This window comes from Bos javanicus, chromosome 2 (genome assembly GCF_032452875.1).
Source record: "Bos javanicus breed banteng chromosome 2, ARS-OSU_banteng_1.0, whole genome shotgun sequence".
In the NCBI taxonomy this organism is placed as follows: domain Eukaryota; kingdom Metazoa; phylum Chordata; class Mammalia; order Artiodactyla; family Bovidae; genus Bos; species Bos javanicus.
In genome coordinates, this window is record NC_083869.1 from 120,540,132 (window position 1) to 120,568,129 (window position 27,998).

Here is a 27,998-nt window from a genome sequence, read left to right on the forward strand (position 1 = left end):
CTGCAGGAAATGATCCATGTTATCACCTACTATGCCTCCTTGAATCCTCTATTAACTTCATTAGCTTTGTCTTACTCCTGCTGCTGCCAGGCACGGGTAGTTAGAAGTCTTGAAAATTAAAATACTTCTTTTTCCTCATGTCTGTAGAAAGCGTAAATGGCCACTGGCCAAGCTGAGGGGTGTAGGGAGAGGTCCTGCTTGCTTTTCATCTCCTCTGAAGTCAGGTCTTCAAGGCTGCTTATTTTCGGGGCAAATAGACTTGGTCAGGTCATCTGAAACACCCACAATAAATGTTAGTACTGAACCGTATTTTAGCGTAACTGATGATTTTTGCCGTATCTGTGTTTATAAAGAGCACCATCTGCTGCTGCTGCTGCTAAGTCGCTTCAGTCGTGTCCGACTCTGTGCGACCCCATAGATGGCAGCCCACCAGGCTCCCCCATCCCTGGGATTCTCTAGGCAAGAACACTGGAGTGGGTTGCCATTTCCTTCTCCAATGCAGGAAAGTGAAAAGTGAAAGTGAAGTCGCTCAGTCGTGTCTGACTCTTCGGGACCCCATGGACTGCAGCCCACCAGGCTCCTCCATCCATGGGATTTTCCAGGCAAGAGTACTGGAGTAGGGTGCCATTTCCTTCTCCAAAAGAGCACCATAACTGGTTCCAAAGTGGCCCAGATGGAACCTAGCTAGGGCCAGCCCGACCTCTGTCTTCGTGGGCAGGAGAGCTCAGCCTCTCTGGACACCTACCTCCTGGCCCTGGGGGCAAGGCTCTTTGTATAGGCGCCTCTGGCCTCTGCTTCTGGAGGACATCATTCCTTTCTGAATGCCTGGAGCCAGCGTCAGTGTTTCACAGCGGGCCAGGGAACCCAGAGCTGCAGTCTTTGGAGCTGATTTAATGCGAAATTTCCCATCCACTAAGGAAATCCCCGCTCTAACAAGAATAAATGGGCTGAGAAGTAGCTCTTATTCTTCTTCAGAGCCAGGTAGCCAGAAATGCCATTCTTGTAGGCAGGCACCAGCCCACCTGCTCTGTCTCAGTCACTATCGCCTCAGAAAGTGACTTGCCAGTCTCAACTGGTGGTTGCTGTTGGAAGACTAGGGAGAACAAAACTGTGGTCAACCGTGAAGATGGAGACCACAGTTTCCACACGCTGTGGTTCAGCACCTATTAAATGGCTGTCATGTGTTGGTCACTGGGTTAGCCCTGAAGATACAGACAAGACCTGGACAGCCCTGCCTAAATAGGGCCCCTGCTTTGCCTAGCAGAGAAGACTGGCCCTGAGCAGATAATTTCACAAATGGGGCCCAGGGAGTGGGGAGGGGATTCGCCCTTCCTGTTTTAATCCAGTCCCTATAAGGACTGTTTCTGCCAGAGCCTGAGAGCAGATTGAGACGCAGCCTACAGGTTGAGGCCTGTGTTATGTAACAACGCCCCCAGAACACATTGCTTTGTTCATTCTCATCCGAATACTTGGCCCTTTGTGGTCAGCTTCAATCAAATGCTAGATTCTACCTCTCCCTTCCCCCGCCCCCACTGGAGCTTGGTTTTATTTCCTTATGCAGCTTCTCCTTCTCAGGGTGTCCTGGCCTCTGCCTTGCAAACCCAGGTACCTCACTCTGTATAAAGGCATTTGAGACCTCTGAGAATCCCAGCAGCACTTACAGTCTTGGGACCAGTCAAGGGAACTGAGTAAGGAAGAATTCCAAAGATAGAGGACTTCTTTGTCTCTCTCTCATCTGGCCTCAGGGCCAGCAGGGCAGGTTGTTGCACGTTTAAGCTGCTTTCCCTTAAGCAAGCCGCAGAGCAGTCTGGGAGAGCGGGAAGCAGATTAAATTAATCTCAGAGTGCTGAGCTTGGCAGGGGGTGAGATCGTGTATGGTCATTCTAGAAATAGCCCAAACTCCTTTGTTACTAGAGCAGATGATGAGGGTTTGCCTGCAAGATGACTGCAAAACAGAATCGTTGCAAACCTCTGTACAAATTGTAAAGCACTCTCCTGCCCGTCCCTGGGACTCTTGTCTGTCCTACAACCAGCCAGAGTTATAACGGAGAGTGATCGTTCTAAGGATGTAGTGAAAGGGCTTATTAGTTTGTTCTCTTGCTTAATAAGATGCGTTTTTTTAAGAACTTAAATTCAAAACAGGTCTTTTTCCAGAGTTAAGCATTGGCCCTGTAGCCCCTGGGCTGGTGAATATCTCTGTTTGCTACTGTATTTGGCATAAGGAAAGAATCTGCCCTCAGGAACCACCACCTCTTTGCAGTGTACATTTATCAGTAGGGTAGAGGGGCCAAAAAGAAGAGTCCAACAAGGTTGGAGAAATCTCAGGGAGATAAGGTATCAGCACCCATTTGGTGATAAATATCAGTGAAAAGTGGCAGGCGGGCATGATCCCAGAATGAAGAGGAAAACGGATCAATTCCAAGGAAGTGCTGTGAAGTGAAGTCGCTCAGTCGTGTCCGACTCTTTGTGACCCCATGGACTGTAGCCCACCAGGCTCCTCCATCCATGGAATTTTCCAGGCAAGAGTACTGGTGTGGTTGCCATTTCCTTCTTCAGGGGATCTTCCTGACCCAGGGATTGAACCCAGGTCTCCCGCATTGCAGGCAGACGCTTTACCATCTGAGCCACCAGGGAAGCCCTAGAAGTGCTGTGAACTAAAACAAGGGAGTCACTCATTGCCCATCTGTGCTCTCCAAAACAAAATTCTTACAAACTGGATCTCTTAGATCAATACTTGATATGATATGTTAGGGTTGACTACCTGACTTTAAAAAATGCTGACAGAGATGACAGAGGGTGATGAACTTGCAGCCTTTCAGATAAGAAGTAGTTGAAGGAGCAGAGGGAGTGTGGCCTGGAGGAGAAAATATGTACTGGGGTCATGAGTGCCACCCTTCATGACACCACGGGCATTTCTTGAGTGTTTCCCAGTGTGGTCACACTGCACTGCTATTCATCGTCTCACTTAGCCCTCGTAGCAGGGCTATAGAGTTGTCGTCTTATCATCTATATTTTCTAGCTGGAGAAACCGAGGCTCAGAGACAGATAAGGACATGCTGCTAATCCTTGAGTGATAGAGACCAGTCTCTAAGCCAAGTCTAAGGCTGTGTTTTTACCCATTGTGCAAGTATGATTGGCCTTGTTCTGTGTGGTCTTAAGGAATAGAACCAGGATAAGTAGATAGAAATTAACAGATGGATTTTTGGCTCATTGTAAGGAAGAACTTCTTGAACTGTCCAAGTTGGGGACAAACTACTTCAGAGGTAGTGAGTTCCTTTCTCATTAGAGGTGTTCAAGCAAATGCCAGAAAATCACTAAGTGGGGCTGTTACCGAGAAAGGTCAAGCACTGGTAAGGGCTTGAACCTAGGGAATATTCATCTAGGCTCTAATTGGAAGGAAATAGCTGCCATGTAAAAACAGGATTTTAATTTAAATACTAAGCTTTCTATCTTAACATTTACTCATTTTTAAAAATACGTATTTGTTTTTTCACGTATTTAAAATTTAAAAGCAAAGAAACTTAATTGATTGCATAGTTAACTCAGTCCTCCTAGTTATTCATGGATTGTTAAGGAAAGATTTTCTTTTCACTTCCTAAACACCTTTACAATTTAGAAACACTGAATCCAAAGTGGAAAATTTCCGTCCCTATAGAAAAGTCAAAACTGTCCAAAAATTTTTTTTCAAAGGAGACTATAAACATTGAAATGAATTTTTCTTAACTTGGTGGTATGACTATCTCTCCAAAGAATTATTTTAAAATCTCATTAATCACATCTCTCAGGTAACTCCTGCTCAGCTCTGAAGTTCATTACAGCTGAATTATAGAAGTCGGAGTACTGAAGATGTATGTCATGGTTAACTTTTTTTTAACAAAAAAGATTTATCCTGGTTTATTGTACGCTAGGACTACTAGTAAGAAAGCCAGTTATAAACCTTTCCTAAAATGAGTTTACTTTGATTCCTCCATCCTATATAATTAGGCCTTGTAAATTCCTCCTCTGTGGTGGATTTTGGATCTTTAACATGAAATAAGAGCATCTTCCTATAAATTTTGTGCAAAAATTGCTTTAATAATTATACTGAAATCATTTTCCAAAGTGTGTACACATATACACACTGAGTTATGCTTACTGGCAGTAGGCTTGTTGCAATAAAGAAATGGCTTTTTCTTTCTTTCTCTTTTTTTCTTTTTTAGGAAGTTCCAGTTTAAAAGCAGCCTCAGCTCACACAGTTGGTGGTGGTAGACAATGGCCCTGGGAAGGGGTGGGAAGAGAGTTACAAAAGTGAGGAGATAAAAGTTGTTTCTCACAGTGAAGCAGCTCATGAGAGGTACTGTTTGAAGTGGAGACGAGGAGGTCCCTCATGCGGTTCCGCGGAGGCTCCCCTCACACTCTTTGGAGCTCTCTGTCAGGCCTTTCAGAGCAAGGCTGGCAGGCCTATGGGGAGAACTTAGGCAGCGCTGTCCATGGAGGAAGGAGACTGTGGTCAGCCAAGGATCAGATTGAGTGTGAAGCTGAGAACTGGATAAGAGGCTTGATTGGAAGCACAGGACCTGCAGAAACAGCATAGATAACCTCATCTCTGCCTGGTGGCTTCCTTGGTGGAGAAATAGAACACACACATATCTTAATGCAGTGATCCCAAGCAGCCAGTCTTTGCATAGGCAGATCTATATTAAAATGTTTACTTGGGGTTCAGTACTTTGACATTTCACAGCATGCTTAAAATTGGACCCTTGCCCGAGGAACTTCATGGAAGGTTCCTTCAATCTGTCTTCCCCCAAACCCATCAAGCCCCAAGCTCTCTACCTAGTTCAGCTTTTTTCATCCTGGTTTTAGATGGTACCTTGAATACACTTTTCTCCCTTGAGCTGAATGTTAACTTGTTTGTCCAGATCAATATTGACCAAGGTCTTCACTCCTCCAAAAGGCAGAATCCTTGTCTGTTTAACCTAGTCGAACTATTCTTAGCGCAGGATAAAAATAAGAAACATGTCTGGTTGTTTAGCTTCATTGTTGTAGAACAGACGAGACTCACATGGTGGTTTGTCCACGAAAACTGCCACTTTGAATGGGTCACGGAGGGAGGGGACTGCCTGGTGTGCATTATTGGGCGAGGTGGAGTCCCTGCTCTCCTTCTGCTGGCCTCGACCTGGTTCTGACCTCATCTGCTTGTGTTCTCCTGCTTTCCTTGCACAGAGACAGGGCAGGGCATTGTTCATGCACTGACCGACCTCAGCAGCCCCGGCATGACCTCAGGGAACGGAAACTCTGCCTCCAGCATCACCGGCACTGCCCCCCAGAATGGTGAGAATAAACCACCACAGGCCATTGTGAAACCCCAAATCCTGACGCATGTTATCGAAGGGTTTGTGATCCAGGAGGGGGCGGAGCCTTTCCCGGTACGGACTACTTCTTTTCCCCTCTTTTTTTTTTTTTTTTTAAATAAGTATACTTTGGATGTGTATTAGAATATTTTTACATTTCCATGTAAATTTTCTAAAAATGTGAAAAGAAATTTGCTCTTTCCTTGCTAATTTCCCCCCAAAGGAATGTCAGAGTCATTTTCTTTGTAGGATTGAGTGTCTTCCTAAGATCCAGAAGGGGTCAGTAATTAAGAATAATTGGCATGACCCCTTCAGTTAGAAGTTTCCACACAGACTCAACTGTGTCCCCACCTGGTGAAGTGGGAACCCCTTGGTTAGAAGGGAGTTCACACTGGGGTGTTGGGTGCAGGATGATGGACTTTGGGAAATGAGACCTCGTTCAGGTTTGAATGCCTCAACTCCCAAATGGCAGCACTTTAGCCAGTTAGCAAACGGAACCTGTATGGAAGAGAATCCTCAAGGTCTGTCTGAATGGAAGATAACTGATCAGAGTTCTAGCCTAAAACTTCTTTTCTGGGGACAGAGCCTTGAAAGAGGAGTGAGTGAGAGTAAGGGGCATTTCAGAAAGGGGCATTTCATCAAGTGTCTCAAGCATTATACTGCAGGGAGATACACAAGCAGCAAGAAAGTGGCTCATTAAACGCAGCACCCAGCGCTGGTAGTGCCCGTGTAATTTGGTGAGACAGGTTGCCCGCTCCATAGGTGAGAGGAGCCCAGAGCCAAGTGCACTCCAGCCTCGCTCATGATGAAATTAACTGGTAGAGACACAGCATCTTCATGGGATGCCATCTGTCTTTTGAGCTTTCTTTGGATCCATGAGTGGATTGAACAGTCAGTCAAAGCCTCTGAGCTTGATTAACTGCGATGGGTGGACTGCCCTTCTGAAATGCCAGAAGACAAAAATGCCTGGGCTGGTTCTCATCTGCTTTCCCTCTGGAGGTCCGTCAAGGCCTGTGGCCCCTTAGCTACAAGGAGCTTTAGCCCTTCACATCCCCTCCCTCGTTAGACTCCGTCCTCCCTTTGGCCTCCTAGAGAAACACCAGAACCAGCTGACCTCACAGTGTAGATGCAGATGGGGTAGCAGCCCCAGTCTCCCTGCTAGAGGTCTGGCCACCAGGCTGCCCGAACAAAAGGCAACAAAGGGAGTAAAGCAAAGTGTGAATGAGCCAGTCCAGGGTTGGCCTTTCAGTGTGGCCCCGCGTCCCCATGTTCCTCTTCTCCTCTGGCTGCCTGTCCCTCTGACTCGGGTAGGGCAATGGTAAGGGAGAGAACAGAAAGGGATCCAGGAATGGTGGCCAGGACTCTGTGTCACCCATACACTCACACGCAGCCTCAGCCGTGTTCCTGCCCCAGGACATGTGAGGGCTGGGGCCTGGCCCTGGTTCCAGCGATGCCGGAACCTGACCCATGTCTCCACCTGTGCGCCTTAGACAACTGGGAAGAGGAGATATTCTCCTGACCTCTAAACCATCCATCAGTCCTGGGCTGAAGCCATTTTCATCCCTGTCCTTTGGTGGCCAGTGGCATCTTACCTCATGAGCTAAACAGCAAAACAGGCCTTGAGCAGGGTGTGCCTGGATGGTGGTGGGGTGGGGGCTGGCCTCTGTGCCTGGGTGCTTTATACTTGTGATTGTGATGAGGCTGAGAGCAAGCGAGCCTGCCCACCTGACCCTCACGGCCTCCCTGTCGCCTTGTCCTCTAGGTGGGACGCTCGTCCCTGCTGGTGGGGAATCTCAAGAAGAAGTATGCACAGGGGTTCTTGCCTGAGAAACTTCCACAGCAGGACCATACCACCACCACTGACTCAGAGATGGAGGAGCCCTATCTGCAAGGTAGTGTGCCAGACCCTGGATGCCGGGGCTTTGGTTGGGGTGGAACCGGGACATCAGCAAGGATGGAAGGTCCTTTCCTGCTGTCCATGGAGGGTCTTGGAGCCAGAAATTGTGTGAACATGGCGGTCGACCAAACGTTTCCCCCAGTGCACACTCAGCCCTGTCCCTCGAAAGCGGATAGGAGCCCCTGTCCCCGGGGAAACGTGTGTCCTCCTCTCCAGCCCCGGATCCCCGGGAGTTACTGCTGAGTTATGGGCCAGCCGGCAAGTTGCGGCCTTCCTCCACTGCTTCAGGGGCCTGCTCTCAGGAGAGGGGCCAGCGCAGAGGCACACTGGAGCAAGTAAGGGCTGCACTTGCCACAGAAGCCCCTGGCTAAATGGAGGCGGGTGGGGTGCCTGCATGGCTACCATCTCCTGGGCTCTGATACCCAGGCTGGCAGCCAGCCGGACCCCCCCCACCCCCCGCCCAGGAAGGGTAAAGTGATTGCAAACCAGCAGTGACAGACAGCATTAGCACTTTCCCTCTGGAGGGTCGCCTGCTTTCTTCTAGGGTTGTAAAGAAGGGGCGCTAGCCCTTCCCCACCGTGTTTTGTCTCCTAGCCCCTAAAAGAAGGAACTCTCAGGTGTCCAGGGTACGAAGTCATAAAACAGCAGCAAAAGTGGGTTGGCACTATCCAGGCTGCTGCTGCAGGGCACAGCTGTGGGCACGAGGAACAGGCTGGGCAGAGTGTGAGAGGCCCCAGGGCAGGCTGTGGACAGTCCTGTGGGGACCACTCACTGTCCACACTTACGAACTTTCATGCTTTCAGAGTCCAAAGAGGAGGGCACTCCCCTCAAACTCAAGTGTGAGCTCTGTGGCCGGGTGGACTTCGCCTACAAGTTCAAGCGTTCCAAGCGCTTCTGTTCCATGGCTTGTGCAAAAAGGTAAGCACGCTCACTCCACTGCTGTGCCCAGCCCCTCCCCTCTCAGGGTTGCACCTTGATGCCCAGCTCCCTATTTCCGTGCCCTGCCTGGAAGCAGTGTCCTGTCACTTGTTCACCAAGAACTCCATGAGCAGGTCCAGGCAAGCAGCGGTAAGCCCACATGGAAGGAAGAGGCATTTAGCTTGTCTGGCCCTCCTCGGCACCCCGGCACCTGGCTTTGGCAGCTCCCATCTCCGTAGGGTTTGCCTAGGCCCCCAGTGGAAACGCTGCCCTGAGCCCCTGTACTGACTGCACCTCCCTTGTGAGCTCCTCCCGACTCAGAAGACAGACGCTCACAGCAGGCAGCAGTGCTTACCGTGGGCCTGCCACGCGCAGGTTTCTGTGCTGAGCGTTGATACGCATGGTGTCGTCTCGTCTTCAGAGTAACCCTGTGAGCCAGGATTGCTGTCAGGCCCTCTGTACATGATGGGAAACTGAGGCACAAGAAGTACTTGTGCCTAAAGTCTTTGAGCTGGGGATCTAGACGTCTGACTCGTAAGTGCTGTGTGGTCCTTGTGCCAAGGTGGAAGGGGCCTGAGCTCCCAAAAGAAGGGACTCTAGGCCCCCAGGCAGAAGGGCCCTGCGGACCAGTTAGAGTAGGGTTACCCCCAGCCCTCCTTCCCTGGGCTATGCTGGAGGTCCTCCCGGCACCTTTGTGATGCTTTGCCAAGCTGTCCCCCATCAGAACAGGGGACACTAGCTTCTGGGCACAGGTAACATGTGGAGTAGAATAGGGCAGCCCTGGGTTCTTCCCGTGAGCCAGGCAGTTGTGTCAAGCATGAGCTTGTGTAACTGCCAGACCAGTTACAGAAAGTGAGTGGTCTCATCCCCAACTCCAGATGGGAAAACAGAGGCTCAGGGGCTGAGTGACTTGCCCAGATTCACACAGCCAGTCCTGAGTGATGGACTTAGGATTGGAATGAGCAGACAGACTCAGATTTTGCCCCTTGGCTGCTCTTACTCCTCCTGGGGCCTGTGGGCACCCTGTGACTGCCCTGACCTCCCTTGTTCCTCTGACTCTGGCAGGTACAACGTGGGGTGCACCAAACGAGTGGGGCTTTTCCACTCAGACCGGAGCAAGCTGCAGAAGGCGGGAGCCACGACCCACAACCGCCGTCGGGCCAGCAAAGCCAGTCTGCCGACACTTACCAAGGATACCAAGAAGCAGGTGAGAGGCCAGAGGAGCCTGGAGCTCATTCTCTCAAGTCTCCACCGACTCCCCTTCCTAGCACAGCCCTGGGTGCCCACTGTCCTTTCTGCTGTGGCTGTCAGTGCTCCATCATATTCTCATTTCTCCTGATGTGTCAAGTCAAGCCTTCCCCATGTCCCTTCAGAGAGCTCTCATTTAGACCCATGGATGCTCAAGAGGGACCCAGGGTCCCTCTTCCGCGACCTTGCCTCTGCTCACCCTGTTCTCCCAGTCTGCCTCCATCTTTGACTTCTGGGGCTGCACATGAAGACATAGGCTGTCCCAGGTAGCTACGCCTGCCTTACCTGAAGGGCTAGGGGAGAAGAAGCTAACACCCTTCATCTCCCCACCTTTTTGCTTCTCTGTGCATCAGAGCACTGAATCCTTAAAGGTCTCTATCAAAAACGAGGTGTTCTGTTCATTAAGTATGTTTCAGCACCAGCTATATGCCAGCAACTGTTAGGCACTAAAGCTCTGAATTGTGCTGTAAGAACTCACAGCCTAGTGTGATGCTTTAGACCATGTGTTTTGCTGTTTATTGTTATTGTTCTGGTCTTAAACCTCTTTAAGAATCTGATGAAAGCTATAGTAAAAAACGGACACATAAGGAAATCTACATGCTCTTTCGGGTCGTGCACAGACCAGTCCCCAAAACCCGTAGAGCCCTGGTTAAAAACCCACATTTACGAGAAAGAATAGACCTGTAATGAGATTACTGCAGTGTGGGGTGGTACGTGCACCAGTAGTAGGACTCTCTGCTTAGGATCAGAGAGAGGACGTTGCAAAAGATACTTTTTGATCTAGAGTTCAAAGGTACGTAGCAGCCAGCCAGATAGAACGGGGAGACTGTACCTGCTTTTGCCCAGCACTCTTGTAGAGGCGGTTTACTCCCCCATCCTGAGGAAAACTGTTTCTGCTCCCAGCCAACAGGCACCGTCCCCCTTTCAGTTACCGCTGCCCTGCAGCTAACACACAGCCAGGAGGACTCCAGCCGTTGCTCAGATAACTCAAGCTACGAGGAACCCTTGTCCCCCATCTCAGCCAGCTCGTCCACCTCCCGCCGGCGACAAGGCCCGCGGGACCTGGAGCTCCCTGACGTGCACATGCGGGACCTGGTGGGCATGGGACACCACTTCCTGCCAAGTGAGCCCACCAAGTGGAACGTGGACGATGTCTACGAGTTCATCCGCTCTCTGCCAGGTAAGTCCCTGGGAGTTCCATGCCTGCCTGGAGTAGCAAAGAATGAGAGGGCGTGAGAGACCTCACCTCCTACCCCCAGGAGAGACCACAGGTTCAGTGAGAGATGCAGGTTCAGGAACAGGGGGCAGGGATAAGCGTGAGGAGATTACTGCCCATGAGAGCTTACCTTCTAGCACAGAGCCCTGACTGGTGTCCTGTGGCCGGACGCCAACATATCTGTGGGCTCTGCGAGGGGCCTGTGTGGCAGATGATGACGTAACCTACCCTATGTGTCTCCAGGGCAAGTTGGGAGGGGCGTCAGGTGGGAATGAAGGAAAACTGTCAAGGAGAACGTCAGAACACAGGACATGGACACCAAGTGGCAGTGGCCACGCAGGCCTGTGCCTGATGGAGAGGTTGCATCAGGGAGCAGCCTGGACAGAGACACAGAAGCACGTGAGGGAGCCACAGGCCGCCCGTGACCCTGGGCATGCAGGGTCTCAGGGCGAGGATCTAGAAAGGAAGCTCGAAAGACAGAGCTCGCATCTCCACGGCTGTGCTTGTTGAGGCCCCACAGCCTTTTCACGGTTTCTCCTGCCAGTCTCACCCAGCCACTGGCCAGGTCAGGTAGTGATGGCAGCCATAAGCCAGTTCATTCAGAGACTAAAGTGGGCTATGGTGGTTGAGAGCGGGCTTCGGACTTAAACAGAACTGGGCTCAAATCCCGGCTCTGCCACTTAACCCAGTGTGTTGGTTATCTATCGCTGCAGCCCCACCGTTTGTCAGCACACAGGTGGTTGGAGTGGGCATTCTTAGGCGGCTGTGGTGTCAGCCAAGGCTGAGGCCATCTGAAGGCTCGAGTGGGGCTGTTGGCTCCATCCTCAGGTGCCTCACTCGTGATTCTCAGGGAGGGGATGGCCGTTGGCAAGAGGCCTCGGTCACCGTCCACACGGGTCTCTTCAGAACACTCATGCTCTGGTATTCTCGTGATGTGGCAGCCAGTTGACCCCCAGGAGGAGATCTAAGAGCGCAAGGTGGAAGCCACCTGCTGTGCCCTTTATGATCTAGCCTCAGAAATCACATATTGTCACTTCAACAGTATCTTATTGACCACACAGGTCAACCCCATTCATTGTGAAGGCCTCATGAAGGCATGAAAGCAGGGGTTATTGGAGGGAGCTACTTGGAGGCCAGTTAGCGTAGTTCACCCCAGTGATTCAGGTTCCCCCCTCATGCAGCACCCCCACCCCCACCCGAGGCCCCACGGGTCTCATCCCATCACAGCAGTGGTTCAGGGTCTTAGGATCTCAGCATCTGACTCAGGTCCAGGCCCAGATGAAATTCGCTGGGTCCAGCTCCTCCAGGGGAGTTCCCCCAGTCTTCACACCTGCGAACGAGGAGGGTCTTCGTTTCCCCTCCACTAACCTAGGAGATGGTGGGACGGGCACAGGGCCATCACGGTAGATGTGCCTGTTGAAGAACGGAGCACACAAGAGGCCTCAGGAGTCACCAGCCCACACCAGGCGTGTGTGGGCGTTTCCTTGATGACAAGGACGCCAAGCCTGGAGTGGTCCTCCTCCTCTCTGGGTCCTACCTGACCCCTCCTTCCTCTCCTTGGAAGGAGGTGGCTGGTGGAGTTGTTTGCTCAGCCTGCTTCCTGTTGCCCTTATTTCCTGTCACCTCTGGCCCTTGCAGTCCAAGTGAGCAGTGTTTCTGCCAGACGAGTCTCTCACTCTTTGTGGGCTTTTTAAATAAATCTTATTCAAAAGTGTCTTCAAGACAAGCCCTACTCCATATTAGGCTTCATCTGAAGCTGAGGGACTGAGGCCTTAACAGTGTAAGGAGCCCGTCTGTTGAATGGAGAGGCTCTGTGAGTCACACCCATAAAATCCTGAGAGAGCATTTGATCCAGCAGTTCTCTGAGGCCACACCTTAGAGCTTCCTGCAGTCTTAACAGATGATTTAAGACACCCCCGCTGTCTCATCTTTAGACTGTTTTTTTTTACTGCGTCCTGGATTTGGTCTTTGCCGGGAAACCATTTTTTTTTTTTTTTAAGATTATGTGCTGCTGAAACAAGCACTAAAAACCATTTCTTAATTTTAGCGTCATTTGCCATCTGGAGAGGCTGAGGATTTTCAGAAGCAGCAAATCCAGGCTCTTTCCTGTTTCCCAGTTTTCCCCCTCGAATTTCCCACAGCCGAGCTGGGAAGCCAGGCAGTACCTGCAGGCTCTGCCTGGGGTCCCCTGAGCCGGAGTGCTGGTTCAGTGGGAGTCTCACACTCACCAGGTCACCACCAGGAACAGTGTGGCTGAATTTTCCATTTCATACCAAGGATCCCTCTTCTTCCAGTTTCCAGTAACCATTTCCTCACTTTGCTTTAAGCCTCCCCAGCAGTCTCCTCAAAGGCCATCAGGCTTCTGTGAAGTCTCTCAGGAAACCTTAGATATTCTTCTCTAAGTCACTCCCGCCCCCACCCACTACTGCATCCCAGGCCACACCCACACTGTTAAGGGGTGGTGATGGTAGCACTCCCTCTTCCAGATACCAAAATTTGCATTAGTTATTCACTGCTGGGAAACGTTATCCCAAGCCTAGTGGCCTATAATAGTCAACATCTCAAGAGTTCTGGGGAGTGGCTTAGTGGGTACTTCTGGCTTGGGGCATCTTTCAAGGCCCCCATAATGATGGCAGCAGGAGTGCAGGTACCTACAGGCCTGGAGCTGGAGGAGCACCCTTCCCAGCCACAATCCTAGGGCAGCGGGGGGCTGACTCTGGGCAGAAGGCCTCAGTCCCTCTCCAAGTGGGCGCCTCCAGAGTGCTGCTTGAGTGCCCTCGTGACATAGTGGCTGACTCACTCCAAAAGAGATTATCCAAAAGACTAAGGTGAAGTCGCCTCCCCGGGGGTAGCCCTGTCCACGGAGAGGGTGGTGGGTGAACAAGGACACATGTAAACAAGGAGGCCATGGTAGAGTCTGGCTACCCTGAGTAAGTCACTCAGCCTCTCAAGCTGTAAAGTGAGAACTGCATCGGCTTCCTCAAGGGCTGGTCGTGAGGGTTAAGTGAAATGGGGCTTCTGAAGGGCAGTGACCGCTTGTAGCCCAGGTTGACACTGTCTTTGGTCACATCCCCTCAGGCTGCCAGGAAATCGCAGAGGAGTTCCGTGCCCAGGAGATAGACGGGCAAGCTCTGCTGCTGCTCAAGGAGGACCACCTGATGAGTGCCATGAACATCAAGCTGGGGCCAGCCCTTAAGATCTACGCACGCATCAGCATGCTCAAGGACTCCTAGGGCTGGCCGGGCGCCGGGGCTCCTCCTCCCGACCGAGCAGAGCCGGTGGACACTCCTGGGGGCCCAGAGCAGGGCCGGTCAAGGGAAGGGCCCCCGCTGCGGGGCGTAGCTGGGGAGGAGGTCTCGGGACCTCCTTGGTGGCTCTCAGGGGCCTTTCTTTCTGTGGGAGGGGCAGAGAGGTAGGTGGCACAGAAGATGGGGCTTTATGCTTGTAAATATTGATAGCACTGGCTTCCTCCAAAGTCCCACGACTCTAGCCCCGCTTCTCTTCCCCTCTTTCTGTCCCCCATTTTCCAGGGGGTATGTGGTCAGGGCTCCCAACCTGAGTTGGGTCACTTCCCAGGGCAGCCGCCGGGCCTGGAGAGAGGCCTCGGAAGCCCTCGCCTGCCTTCCTCCTCTTCTTTCTCGGGGCCCAGCTCGCTCTTCCGTTGCCAGCTTCTCCCACTTCAGCCTGTTACTGAAGCCGCCAGAAGGGTTCTCCCCCCTCACCCCCTGCAGGTGGAGGGAGAGAAGCTGGGCCCGGTTTGGCCACACCTGCGAGTACAGACGCCTTAACGCTGTGTGTGTGACTGTGTGACTGTGTGGGAGCCTGGACTGACTGACGGGCCGAGAGCCCCCCCGGCATCTCCGGGTGTTTTGTAGCAAACAGCCACTTAGTGCTTTGTCCCGGACTCCACTCAGCCTCGGGATGGGGAATAGGAAAAAGGGCTGCCTCGGTGCAGAGGCAGGATCAGAAAGCGATGCAGGTTAGCAGGAGATTTTCCTTTCCAGATTGTCGTGGTGTCTCTGCAGCCCTTTCCTGCACTGTGACGCCCCCCGCCCCGACTGCCCTGCTGTGTCACAGATGGCATTAAGGAAGCTGCCAGTGGGCTGGGCCACACTGCGCCTCCTGGTCTTGCCTGTCCACCCACCCTGAGAGCCCAGTGGTGGGGCCCAGAGAACGTCCAAGGGCGGAAGAGCTGGAGTGACCGCCGAGGTGAAGAAGGCAGCCTTCGGCCTCGACTCCCACACTTCTTTGCCTCTGGAACTTGCTGGCAGCAGTGTGAGCTGCCCGTGGAGGAGGCGGGGCAGGAAGGGCGAGGGCTGGCCTCTGACCTGCCCTGCACGCTGCAGGCTCCGGGGGAAGAGTTGGACTCTCCCCAGGGGAGGGTGGGTGCCCTTCTCAGTTCATGCTGTTCCCCACTCACACCCCCAGGCAGGGTTGGAAATGAAGGACTTTTTTAACCTTTTTTTGTTTTTTAAAAATAAATCCGTAAAATCCATTCCTTCTGTGCCTTTCTCCCCGGGGATGCCTTTCTGTGATCCTGAAGAGCTACTTTTCACCTGCAAGGAGAGGGTGGGTCCCTGGGCTGGTAGGGGGATGACCACCTTGACTGGACAGCGTATCCTCCACACTTTGCCATGTCATCTGAAGGCACACTCAGCCCCGGTTCAGGTCCCACCTGTTCTTCACGGGTATTCCTTGGGAGTGCAAGGGTCCAGGGCCCCTTCAACTCTGAGCCTGCCGACCTGCCACTGCCGCTGGGGAGACAGGACGCTGTTCGTCAGGAATACCTGGCACACCAGAGGCAGAGCCCAGAGCTCCCCACCCTCACGCGCACCTGTGGTGGGTGCGGCTTCGTGTCCAGCACCGCCCTTGGGGTGACTGCCTCACTCGACAGCTGAGCATTCTTTGGATGCTGGAATAGCGAACTATTAGGAGAGTCTCTGCCACAGGAGGCAATTGCCTAAGCCTCGAATAAAGAAGGGGCCTTCCAAGCACAGGCCGTTTGTGCACTCAATTAGTCTGTAACAGAGGGGCCCAGGGAGATTGATTAGCAGGGACCTTCTGAGAACTAATACCCACATCTTGATGACAACTCTGCAGAAAACCTTTAAGATGTAACTACTTCCTGGAAGAAGAGGAGAAACAAACAACTGACTAGTTGACCACCCACAGGATGGAGCTAGGACTTGGGAAGTCTGGTCTACAGAAGGTCGGGAATGGCTAGCCGGACAGGGGCCAGCATGGGACCCTGGGCTGAGGGCGAGTGGGGAGGGTCCCCCATGAAGACCCCCGTGTTGCCCACCCCACTCCAGGGCAGGGGAGCGGGCCACTGTGGCCTGTGCAGCTTGGCGAGTCCATGCTGGACCTCGACTTTAGCTTTCTGGAGGACAAAGCCAGGCCCAGCTGGAGTGTCCTTGTATGTGAGGTGGGAGAGGGAGCTGGAACTCCTGAAAGAGGATAGCGTGGATCTGCAGGGCTGACACAGGTAAGCACACCCCTGCTGTCTCCACTCTGGGTGGAAGGCCTCAGTCTGAAGGGTGCTTCCTTCAACATATTCGCTCCTGATGTTCATGCTTTACACAGAATTTTGCAAAACTTTTGATCGTGACCGACAGTTTGTTCCCCACCCTCATATATGTACTAAGATGTATGTAACTGAAGCAAAACAATAATACCTATCCTGATGTAAAATACATTCTGCTAATTTTCAGTTCATGTTCATAATTTTAAAATCTTGGTCATGATCTATGAATTGATTTCTGATGAATCATATTCTGCACTTGAAAAAAAAAAACCGCCTGGTGTAAACCTTTCCAGAACCTTTCCATCTTACAGTCTTGTGTTGCCCTTACCCTATCCTGGCTGACTGGTATGCACACACTGTTTTACTGAAGAGGTCAAGGGCTCCTGGAGGTGAAGTGTGCAAAGTCTCAATCAGGTACCCTTGAGTTGTGGCTGGAACTCTGCAGAACAGGGTTCTCGCTGGGTGGCAAACACCACAGAGGACCTGAAGAGGGGCACAAGGACCTGCCCCCCCGCCACCCCCAGGGGAGGAAAAAGCATTGGGACAACATGACTCGGTGCCTCTGGCCAACCAGAGCCACCTACTCAGATCCACCCTCTTCAAGGTGATTGGCCCCAGGGCAGGGGGTTCTCTCCGGGCAGTTCGTCCCACTTGGTCCTGGGGGCGTGGTTTCTGATACATGGCCTGGAACGGCTTTGTTCCAGTCACCAGGTCATTTCTTCCCTGGCTCTTGGCTGAGGTGGTTCTCAGAAGTCTGTCCCACCTGCTCCTTGACATGGCTTTCAGGGAAGGACCCAGGTGAGAGGGGACGCTGCCAGTGTCTGGGGGAAGATGGGGCATGACAACTGTCCTGAGAGGAGTCCAGTCTGGTGGCCAGAACAGTCAAGGAGGCACCAAGGCTGGCCCGCTGAGAACGAGCTGAGCCATAGAGGTCCTTGGGGGAAAGTGGCTGGACGGGCATCGCCGTGGGGTATGGTCAGTCCAGGGCACGAATGGGGCAGTGGGGGAAGACAGCATCCTGGGAGATCTCGTAGCTTGTGAAGAGTATGGTGACTCTCCTGCTGCCCTTAACTCTGACCCCATGGTGAACAGAAAACAGACTTTGGGATGCACTTCCCACTGAAACAGAGCTCTCTATTCCCACTGGGAGTGACCGTCCTGGTCTGCAAATTTATTCCCGCTTAGGAACTAACAATTGATCTTTAACCACCTCCTGAAAGTGAGGAGGGTCCAGGAGCCAGTGTGAGGCGGCCTTGAGAGATGGCCTCCTGCAGGTGGGAGCTGGGTGGGGGGTCCTTTTAAAATTATCTGAGCAAGGAACAGGGAACAGTGGGTCAGGCAGATGCCTCTGTGGACTAGGGTTCCCAGGCTGGGACATGGGAGGAGGGATTGGCAGGACCTGATGGGTGCTCGTTGAAGGCCTAGGTGTCAGAACCCTCCCAGGCCTGACAGAGCCCACCTGGACCACTTGGGGATGGCTCTGCCTGGCTGCCCTGGACGGAGGGACTGGCTAAGAGCATGGGATGGCAGAGAAGGCTCTGCTCCAGCATTTTCTGCCCTTGCCAACCCACCCACCCCATGGTGTCCCTGTAGGGGGCAGCCTCGTTTCCAAGAGCAACTGTAAAATAGCTCCATAATGTTTATATTTATTACATATTGAAAGGATATATTGGATTAAATTATTAAAACTTCAGTTTTTTCCACTCTCTCAACATGGCTACTATTACTAGAATAATTTATATTCCTGGCTCACATTATATTTCTATTTTCTCATGTTTTTATAAAAGAACAGAGATGTACACGTCTATGTACATTTTGTAAAAGAACACAGATGCACAGGTGCACGGGTACGGGAGCCTTCCCCTCACAGAAGTGAGGTCGGCCTCTATGCACAGTTCTGTTACTTCCTCTTCCACTGAGTCCCTTAGGCCCTCTTTTCCAGAGAGCACGTATCCACCAACCTCATCCTTTTCAATGGCCAGGCTGCTCTCCATTGCACGCGGATGCATTACTCATTCACCCTCCTCTCCACGGACCAACACTGGGGTGGTTTATCTCCATCTACTTTTTCCAGCAATACTCGGAGAACCACCTTGGTCTGCTGGCTGTGCAGTCTCATTTCCAGAAGGGTAAAGTTGGGTCTGGTGTGAGTGTGTGAAATGGTTTTGTAGGCCCTGTAGGCAGAACTGAGGTGGACTTCACCTTGCAGTCACTAGAAAGGCTTAAAACTGCTTGCTCTTTCCAAATGGCTCTGTATTTTTCCTTCATTAAAAGAAGCAATAAAAGCACATTAGAGACAGGTGGGAGGAAAAATAAAGGAAAAAAAAAACCCTCCTGTAACCTATTACACAGATACTTCTTCCTTTTAGTCTTCTGGTGCATGTTTTCATTAGTAGACCTGTAATCACAGTGCCCATAAATTTTAGATCTTGCTTTTTCCATTGAAGGTTTTTGTGTAAGATCTTTCCATGTGACTACAGAATTTTCATAAAAAGTTTACTTCGCTGGACACTGGGGCCTTTTCCAGTTTATCTGAGCAGCCCGCGCAATGCCTTCTCCATGGGTGCTCTCCAGCCCTTGTTCAACCAAGCTCGTCTCCCTATGTAAAAGAAACACACACGCCTCCATCAGTCTCAATCCCTCAGCCTCTTCAGTTCCCATCCTTTCTCTTTCCTTTTACACAGACTTCTGGGAAGAGCCCCCTGCCCCTCCCTCCATTTCCTCCTCTGCTCACTCAGCCCCCTGCCCGCCCCCAGCCGTGTCCTCGGTGCTGGGCCCTGGCTCTCCGCCCCAGCTCTCTCCCTCCTCCACAGCATCCTTGCCCTCCGTGGGAATCCCAGAACTCTCTCCTGAGGCTGCCTGCCTGCCTTCTGGGCTCCTTAACCCCAATCAGACTAGTAGCCTTCATCTCCTTTGCTAGTCCCCCAGTCCTGCCCACCCAACCTCGACAGCCATTCATCACCTACTCCTCCCAACCCTCTGCCAACACTGACCTGTCTTCCTGCCTCCATGCCCCCTGCCTCCCACTCCATGTCCAGGCTGGAGTATTTCTCAAATAAAAATCTGGCTGCAGCACTTTTTGAAGGGAAGGCCCTGAAAAGGGTTCCCCAGGGCTTCAAGATGAAGTCCAAACCCCTTAGCCTAGAATGTGGGTCCTGGGTGATCTGGTTCCGGCTTATCCCCAGCCTCACCTTTCATCACTCCCCATCCACACTCCACCCACCCCTGTGGAGGACCTACAGTCCCACATGCTTTCTCTCTCTCACTTCCTCACTTCTACACATTGCTGTTCCTTTTTCACGGACCTCCCTTTCCCCTCCACTGTCTTCTCTGCCTGGATAACTTCTAATCCTTCAGGTCCTAGCTTAAAGGGCACCTCCTTCAGGAAGCTTCCCTGACTTCCTCCCCATGTGTCCAGGCTCAGGTGCCATCCACTAGTTTGCCCTTAATGCTATCTTGTATTTACACAGCTTTTGCTATGCTGTTCCATTCCTCTCTTTGCCATCTGTCCTCTGACCCCATTCCCCTCTTTCTGGCCATCACATCTTCCTGACCCTGCTCCTGGAAGACAAGGTCTGTGTCTCGCTCACCTCTGAATCCTTGACCTAGCGCAGTGCTCAGTTCTGAGCTTGTGACCACTAAGCGTGGGCTGAATGCATGAATGAGCAGAAACTAGTGAACATCTTGATGCATAAAGTTTTCCCATGCTGAAGATGGTCTCCTTTGAACGGGTTCCCAGAAGCTGCAGTGATTGGATTAAAAGGGATGACTGCTGAAAGTTTCAATTCCCACAGCTAAGGAGCTTTCCATGAAAGCTGTAGTGATTTACATCCCACCGGCAGGTGTAAGAGTGCTTGTCTCGCTGTATTCTCACAGCGTGGCTATTTTCATTTCTTTTTAAAAAGTGCTCATTTTATAGGCAAAACATCTCGCCTGGTTCTAATCCGTAAGTCTTTGATTACTGTGAGGGTGAACATCTTTCCATATGTTTGCCTACTAAATGCATTTCCCCTTTGAAGATTTCCCTCATGCAATGTGGACACAGTTAAGGCAGCTGGCATTTTATGAGCTGACTCTGGGGGCTGTTCGGGGGAGGGGGAACTGGGAGCAGGCAGGTCCTGGTGGGGATGAGCAGGCAAGGTCACTGTGGGGGTTGGGGGGATAGGTGCGGCAAAGAAGGGGGAGATCAAGGAGGCAAAGCCAACACACCCTGAGGACTCGCAACAGACAGTGGGCGAGGCAGAGGGAGGGGTCAGTGCACCCAGGTTTGGCCACCTGAACAGAACCATGCGTCCAGCGGAGATGCACGGGTGAATATGTACATACACAACTGCAAGGGGCCTCTCTGACCTATTTACTGGATACACCTGCTGAGGAACAGTGACATGGGGCAGCAGGAAAGGCAGGGGCATGAGGGTCTGATCAGGCTGCCTTCTTGGAAGAGACCGGAGGAGGCAGATTTTGGAAGGACTTTATAGGGCAGGGAGGGGAGCTGGGAGTTTGTGCTGAGAATCCTGAGGGCTTGTTCAGCAACAATAATATGAATGATAATCAACGATAGCTAAAGCTTATTGAGCTATTACTGTGTGCAAGGCCTTGTTTTAATCACTTAGCAGGTATGAACTCAGTAGCCACCACAGCCCTCTAAGGTAGGTAATCTTATGAAGTACATGTCTAGATGAGCAGACTCAAGTGTAGAGGCCCAGAATCTTGCCCGAGGTCAGAGAGCTAAGAAGTGGTGGCCTGGGATTCAAACCTGGGGGTCTAGCTCCAGTGGCCAGGCTCCTCACCACAGGGGTTCAGTCTATCTAGAGACACTGGAACCCAGCAGGGGTAAGGAGAGCTGGAGGACACCCCCTCACCCCCTGCCGAGGAGCTTATTAAAATTCTCAACTTTCAGAGCCCTTCTGGAAAACAAGCAACTACGGACAAATCGCAAAGTCCACCTCCTTGGAGCCAGCAATGGGGTTGCTGAGCTCTGCTGGAGGGACCCCACTCCATGACTGGAGCCGCCATAGACATACAGTCCCCTGACTGCAGCCTGCCCTCCAGGAAGCCCAGCAACTCATCCCTAAGCCCCAGATGCTCTCAACTCCCAGCCACAAACTTCCCTGCATTCCCTTCCAGACTCTTCCCTGTCCAAGTTCGAGCCAACCCAGGCGAAGCACCCTGTTACTATCCCCCATATCTGCTGCTGGGGAAAAGCAAAAAAAATTACACATCTACATGCTCATCAGAAATGACCTGGTTAGGCAAATGATGCCGTCCCAATCAAAGGCATATTAGGCAGCCGGAAAAGAGGGTGAGGAAGCGCTTCAAGAATGCAGATGGACATAATGGTCCATCGAAAATGCAAGGTGGAGCAACCATTTGTGGGGGGAAAGCCAAGGAAGGGATGGAGGGAAGGAGAAAGAACTTGCTACCGCATTTATATTTGCCTGTTTATGCATAGACTAGCCCCCTGCAGAGGGTACTGGGTGGCTAAGAACAGGAGAGACTGCACTATCTACCCTCTTCTGTACCTTTCAATGTCTGTGCCAAATGACAGAATAATATATTAACATTAAATCACATCATTTTTCATATATAAATGTATATGTGTGATGAGTTGCTGATGCTCCTTCCAGCTCAGTCGATAAAGAATCTGCCTGCAATGTAGGAGACCCCTGTTCAACTCCTCGGTCAGGAAGATCCACTGGAGAAGGGAGAGGTTACCCACTCCAGTATTCTTGGGCTTCCCTTGTGGCTCAGCTGGTAAAGAATCCACCCACAATGTGGGAGACCTGGGTTTGATCCCTGGGTTGGAAAAATTTCCTGGAGAAAGGAAAGGGAAAATACTCCAGTATTCTGGCCTGGAGAATTCCATGGACTGTATAGTCCATGAGATCACAAAGAGCCGGACACGACTGAGCGACTTTCACTTTCATTCACTTTCACTCCCCACCTCCCAGGGCCTGGAAGAAAATCTTCTGGCAGCTGATCCTACTTGCACTTGGCATCTTAGGGCTGCTCCTGTTCGGGCTTCCTGTACTCAGGTATAACCCCTTCCCCAGCCCTCACAATGGGACGAGCAGGGGCAGGGCCCAAGTGGCCCTTTCCAAGTGCCTCCTTGAGGGATGAGGAGTGGCAGCTGTCACGGCTGCACAAGCATCCTCGGGGGCTCTCCCCCCTTGTAAGTAGCAGAGAAAGAGGGCTCCTGAGCAGGCTGGCACCCCCCTCACTACTGCTCCCACCCCACAGGCATCTGGAAGTCCTCATCCCTATGGGTGTCTGCCCTCTGGCCAGAACACCCCTGCTGAGAGACAACTTCACAGGTCCCCTGCATCCTGGGTGAGAAGCCACCACCTCTCCCACTCTGAGAACACCCCCTCACCCTACCGAGCTCTGCCCCAGTGTCCCTGTCCTCCTCGCATCCCCGACCCTGGCAGGGCTAGGCACTCCACCCAGGGCCCCTACTCTGCTGGATCTGGGATAGAGATTTCTAGGGGCAGGCCTGGGTGGTCCCGAGGGCCCAGGACTAGTGGGGGGTAGCAGTGAACATTCACCCAGCAGGTGAATGGATGAACCTGTCTCTCCCTCACTGCCCCGGCCAGGGCCCGGCCTGAGGTCCTAACCTGTACTTCCTGGGGGGCTCCCATTATTTGGGATGGCACCTTTGACCCAGACGTGGCCCAGAAAGAGGCTGTACAGCGGAACCTCACTGTGGGTCTGACTGTCTTTGCTGTAGGCAGGTAAGGCCTGGGGAGGGAAATGGTGGCATCCTAGCAGGAAGGAGTGGGGATGCATGTGATATAGCAAGTGGGGCACCCCATTCTCCTGGGCCATAGGATGCCAAGGAGAAGCAGAGACAGCACCCCTTGTCCAGACCCCCACGGTGAGGGCAGACCCCTCCTCCTTGGACACCAACGCCATGGAATCCACCCGGCACAGGCAGCCAGGAGCTCAGAATCATAACCAAGAAGGAATCTGCCCAGGGTCTGGGACAGATCCATCCGGAGGCCTTGGGTTTTCGGTGAGAAAATGGTCTTTTCAGGTGAGACTTGTGAGAGCAGACGACAACGACTGGGTAAACAGAGGGGCTGGCCCAGCGGTAGAAGGGCCCGTGGCCAGTGGCTCAGGCACAAGCACAAGCACCCAACAAGGGGAAGCGGGAGGCTGGCCAAGCAACTCTGATGGCAGGAGAGGGACTGGGGAGCTGAGGGCTTTTGCAAGGGAGCGAATCTGGGCTGGGTAAAGAGGGATGTGAAGAAAGGGAGATGCTGAGAATGGCAGCATCAGCAGACCAGAGGACTCTGAGGAAGGGCTGTTGGGGGTGGAATCACAGGACATGGGCTGGAAGGATGGGGGCTCCCAGAGTGGGACATGTGAAGGCTGCAACTTTGGCGGGGGGCCCAGACTGATGATGACCAAGTCTAGAGAGAGGCCATGGGGGCAGGTGACTGAATGGGGAGGGGACAGGATCAGGACAGGAGGCCAATCGAGGATATGAGGGGCCCCCAGGTATGGAGGAGCCCTGAGTAGTAGGTGGAGAAGAAATCTCAGGGCACTGACTTTTTCATCTCCCCATTATGGACAGCAGGCTCTCCAAGCTGGTATTCACCTTCCAGTAGTGAGGCAAAGTTCTGGCTAAGAGCAGCAATCAGATCCTGCAATCTAAGGGCACAGAGAGGTAGAGTTTAAGGCAATCTAAGGAAAAGTTTCTAATAATGGAACAGGCTGCTTTGGGAAGGCAGTGAGAGCTTTACATCCAGAAAGAGATATCTAAAAGTCTGGGGAAGGAATTCTGTCATCAGATACCCCAGACAACTGCTCAAGGTTCCTCCAAATTTGTACCCCACACTCTGGAAGGGAGAGAAAGTCAGGAGGGCCCCTGGAAGGCCAGGGAGCAAACAGGACAAGGGCTGACCAGGCAGCCAAGCGGGCTGAACTGTGGCTTCTCGAGGACCGTGGTGCCCCCACTTCTGTTCTGGATGCTGAGTAAGGGGTTTCTCCACCAGCCTTCAGAGCTCAGTTGGTAAAGAATCCACCTGCAAAGCAGGAGACCCTGGTTCAATTCCTGGGTTGGGAAAATCTGCTGGAGAAGGGACAGGCTACTCACTCCAGTATTCTAGGGTTTCCCCTATGGCTCAGGTGGTAAAGAATCTGTCTGCAGTGCAGGAGACCTGGGTTCAATCCCTGGGTTGGGAAAATCCCCTGGAGAAGGAAAGGCTATCCACTCCAGTATTCTGGCCTGGAGAATTCCATGGACTGTATAGCCCATGCGGACGCAAACAGTCGACACAACTGGAGCGATTTTCGCTTTCACTTTCCACCAGCCTGAGGGACCCAGAGTCTCTGGGACCAGAAATTTCAGGGTCCTAAGTTCCAAGGTTCTATAAACCCAACATAGGACGCTGAGGCTTCTAAGTCTCTAATTCCAGCTTCTCCCAGTTCCACCCAGAATACAGCAAGTGCAGGTAAGGATACAGGCTCTAATGCCAGGCTGGGTTCAAATCCTGGTTTCACACTTACCAACTGTGTGTACACTTGGACAAGTTAATAAAGCTCTTTGTGACTCAGTTTCCTCACCTGAGATAAAGATAATAATGGTGAAGATTAAATGAGATAATGCACATTACTTTGAAAACTGTCTGCCACATGATTAATGTTCTAAAATATCAGGCATTATTACTATTATTTTAGGATCCCAGGATTCCAAAGTGTGTTTATAGAAAGTTACTAGTATTGCAAACATCCCACTTACCTAGGTTTGTGGTTTGTCACCACAAACTCAATGACAGAAAACAATTCATTATTACCATTGCTCAGGGTCTTGTGGCTCAGGAATTCCGACAGGACTCAGCAACGGGGGCCCCTCCCTGCTCCCAAACTTTTGGGTCCCCACCAGGCCAGTAGCCTGCAGAAAACCGGAGGGCGCTTTTCTCCATGGCTAGCTCAGGCTCTCTCACTTCGTGGCAGCCTCAGAGTGCTTAAGCAAAGGGCCAGAGCTCTAAAGAGACAAAGGCTAACGGGCCAGTCCTCCCAAGGACCAGCACAGCATCCCTTTCTTGGGACTCTACTGACCTAGGCGGTCAGGGAGTGCCGCGTTCAAGGGCAGGGACACAGAGCCCCTGTGGGCAGGGATGGCAAACAATGGGCAATGATTTTTAATTCACCTCGGACGACTCTGGGGCTGAATAGTTCTGGAGTTCTGGGGTCTGGGGTTGCAGGGTCCCAGGAAGGACATGGGGAGGGCTGGTAAGCCCAACGACTCCTCGGACTCCGGAGGGCGCAGCGGCCGGGCTGATTTGGCCTGGCCCCGCCCCGCCCGGCAGGTACCTGGAGAAGTACCTGGAGCGCTTCCTGGAGACGGCCGAGCAGCACTTCATGGTGGGCCAGCGCGTGGTGTACTACGTGTTCACCGAGCGTCCGGCCGCGGTACGCCGCGTGCCGCTGGGCCCGGGCCGCCGGCTGCGCGTGGAGCGCGTGGGACGCGAGCGCCGCTGGCATGACGTGTCCATGGCGCGCATGCGCGCGCTGCACGCAGCGCTGGGCGGCCGCCTGGGCCGCGAGGCGCGCTTCGTGCTCTGCATGGACGTGGACTAGCACTTCAGCGGCACCTTCGGGCCCGAGGCGCTGGCCGAGTCGGTGGCGCAGCTGCACGCCTGGCACTACCGCTGGCCCCGGCGGCTGCTGCCATTCGAGCGCGACGCGCGCTCGGCCGCCGCCCTGGGCCCCGGGGAGGGCGACTTCTACTACCACGCGGCCGTGTTCGGGGGCAGCGTGGCGGCCCTGCGGCGGCTGACGGCGCGCTGCGCGCGGGCCCTTCGGCGGGACCGCGCGCGCGGCCTGGAGGCGCGCTGGCACGACGAGAGCCACCTCAACAAGTTCTTCTGGCTGCACAAGCCCGCCAAGCTGCTGTCGCCCGAGTAATGCTGGAGCCCCGACATAGGCCGCCGGGCCGAGATCCGCCGCCCGCGCCTGCTCTGGGCGCCCAAGGAGTATGCCTTGCTACGTCGCTAGCGGTGCACTGAGCCCCGGAGGTCCCAGACGCTGGCGGGGCCCCTTCTGCAAGCGGAGTGGCGCTGGAGGGGACGGAAAGACTGCATGAAAACCTGCCTGGCTGCGGGGATGGGGGACAGGGGGCTGGAGGAGGCCCGGCCTTGGGGGAGTGCCTCTCCGAGGCGGGCGGTCCATCCTTTCCCCAACTTTGTACAGCGACCCAGGCACCACCAGCTCCCTGGAAACCTTTCACTTCTGACCTTACTGAGTTCAGCAGAGGCCCCACCCCCGAAGAGATGTTTTAGCCCCTTCCTCATATCCCCCACTTAAAAAAAGGGGGGGACTGAGGCCCAAAAAGGGAACGTAACTGTCTAAGGACCCAGAGCATCTGTGAGTCAGTCAGTGAGGTCAGCAGCTGGAAAGTCAGGACGGGCCCACAGGCCAAATAGAGCTGCCGCTGGGCAGGAGCCCCAGATGGAGAAACACAGTGGCATCCGGTTCACCTCCCCCGCTCTCGGCAGGGTTTGTACATATTTAAGCAATGCGATAATAAAATACATTACTCCACAGTGTCCTTGTGGCCCTTTCTCCTGGAGAATCCAGATTCATTAAAAAAAAAAACAAAAAACATTTACTCGCCATGGGACCCACGGCTGTTTAGCCATAGTGTCTGGGAGATAAATTTCCTTATCCGTGGCTGCTGTCCAGACTCTTCATCCTCAATAGAGAAAGATGCATGTTCTGAATGGGAGCATGAAGTCATCAGGCCTTCCAGGAAAGGTGGTTCCCTCCGGGAAATAGGTGCAGAGTTGGGGAAGTTATCTGCTGGAAGTCCCTGAGATATTGTCTTAACAGCTGAAAACTAGAGGCCCGGAGAGGGTGGGATTTCCCTCCAGGTCTCCTGAACCATTTCTGTAATGTTCTCATAGACCTTCAATTTTTAACAGCCTCTACTGTTTTCAGGTGGGACAACAGTTCTGTAAGCCAACTCTGATGGCTTACACAGTAACCATTTTTTCAAACCATTTTTACAAACATTTTATCAACACAGTTGATGATGATCTCCCCTCTCCAAAGCAGTTCCTAGGTCCCAGTGTCTCCTGCCTAAACTAGATTAGCAGAACCCAGGAGGCCTTTTGGACTCTCGGTTAGAGCTAAGAACAGGCCAGGTGTGCCCGAAAACAGGTTATTACTTGATGACTCTAAGCTGACATCCCTTCCTCTGGTGGGAGACTGTCCACCTTACCCTGCAGCATTCACTAAAAGCCACACAGACCGACTCCTTGGCCAGCAGAGACCTGAGTTCGGATAGGTAAGATCTGGTTAGGAATCAGCTCCCTTTCTGACTGTGCATGGCTGTGGACTAGATCCTTAACCTTTGTTGAGTCTGTTTTCTCATATGTCAAGTGGGGATGCCAGTCACCCTCCGTGCAGGTGTTGTGACGCTCCAGAAAATAACTTGCCTTCTCCCGCTCCTTGCCTGCCCCTTCTCCGGCAACTTCAAGGAGTGCAGAGGAGTCAGCAAAGGCCAGTCATTTCCTGTTTTAAAGAGGAAGTGATGGCAGGAGTCAGGGGTTTTCTGGAGCTGGGCTGGAGCAGCCTCCTGCGGTGGGTTGAGACCTTTCTGAGGAGGGGGAGGGGTCAAGGAAGCTGCAGGGGAACAGAGTGGATGATCACTTGGCAGCAGGTCGTCCTTTGTCCCAGAGGCCCACCGTGAGGGTGGGGCTGTAGAGGCAGGAATAAGCTCTTTCTGCAAATCCTCATCAGTATCTCTGTCAATCATTCTCCTCAGTACCCATCCTGCGACCCTCAAGGACCCAATAAGCTCCTGGGAGCTTCCAGGTGAGCCGGTGAAAATCAGACTCCCAGTCCCCCTAGCATCAC

At 52.7% G+C, this 27,998-nt stretch overlaps 2 protein-coding genes across 8 annotated transcripts in view; both read left to right on the top strand.

Moving 5' to 3' along the window:
- Positions 1-15,104, top strand: part of PHC2 (polyhomeotic homolog 2) — a 113,570-nt gene extending 98,466 nt beyond the window's left edge. For 6 of the 7 annotated variants that reach the window (XM_061388594.1, XM_061388590.1, XM_061388602.1 and 3 more), the window contains 6 exons: positions 5,203-5,405; positions 7,093-7,222; positions 8,031-8,145; positions 9,211-9,352; positions 10,297-10,573; positions 13,688-15,104. In XM_061388594.1, the coding sequence (XP_061244578.1) occupies positions 5,203-5,405; positions 7,093-7,222; positions 8,031-8,145; positions 9,211-9,352; positions 10,297-10,573; positions 13,688-13,842 (1,022 nt within the window). In that variant the 3' untranslated portion in view covers positions 13,843-15,104. Of the gene's footprint in view, positions 1-4,199; positions 4,334-5,202; positions 5,406-7,092; positions 7,223-8,030; positions 8,146-9,210; positions 9,353-10,296; positions 10,574-13,687 lie in introns of those variants that run through there. The other variant, XM_061388619.1, reaches the window with a different exon arrangement.
- A 5,316-nt stretch (positions 15,105-20,420) lies between these two features.
- On the top strand, positions 20,421-27,395 carry A3GALT2 (alpha 1,3-galactosyltransferase 2). Its single transcript, XM_061431230.1, is given in 5 exon segments — positions 20,421-20,443; positions 22,046-22,168; positions 22,374-22,463; positions 22,727-22,864; positions 25,448-27,395. Coding segments are annotated over 5 exon segments (1,062 nt in total). The 3' UTR covers positions 26,136-27,395.
- Positions 27,396-27,998: the final 603 nt, after the last annotated feature.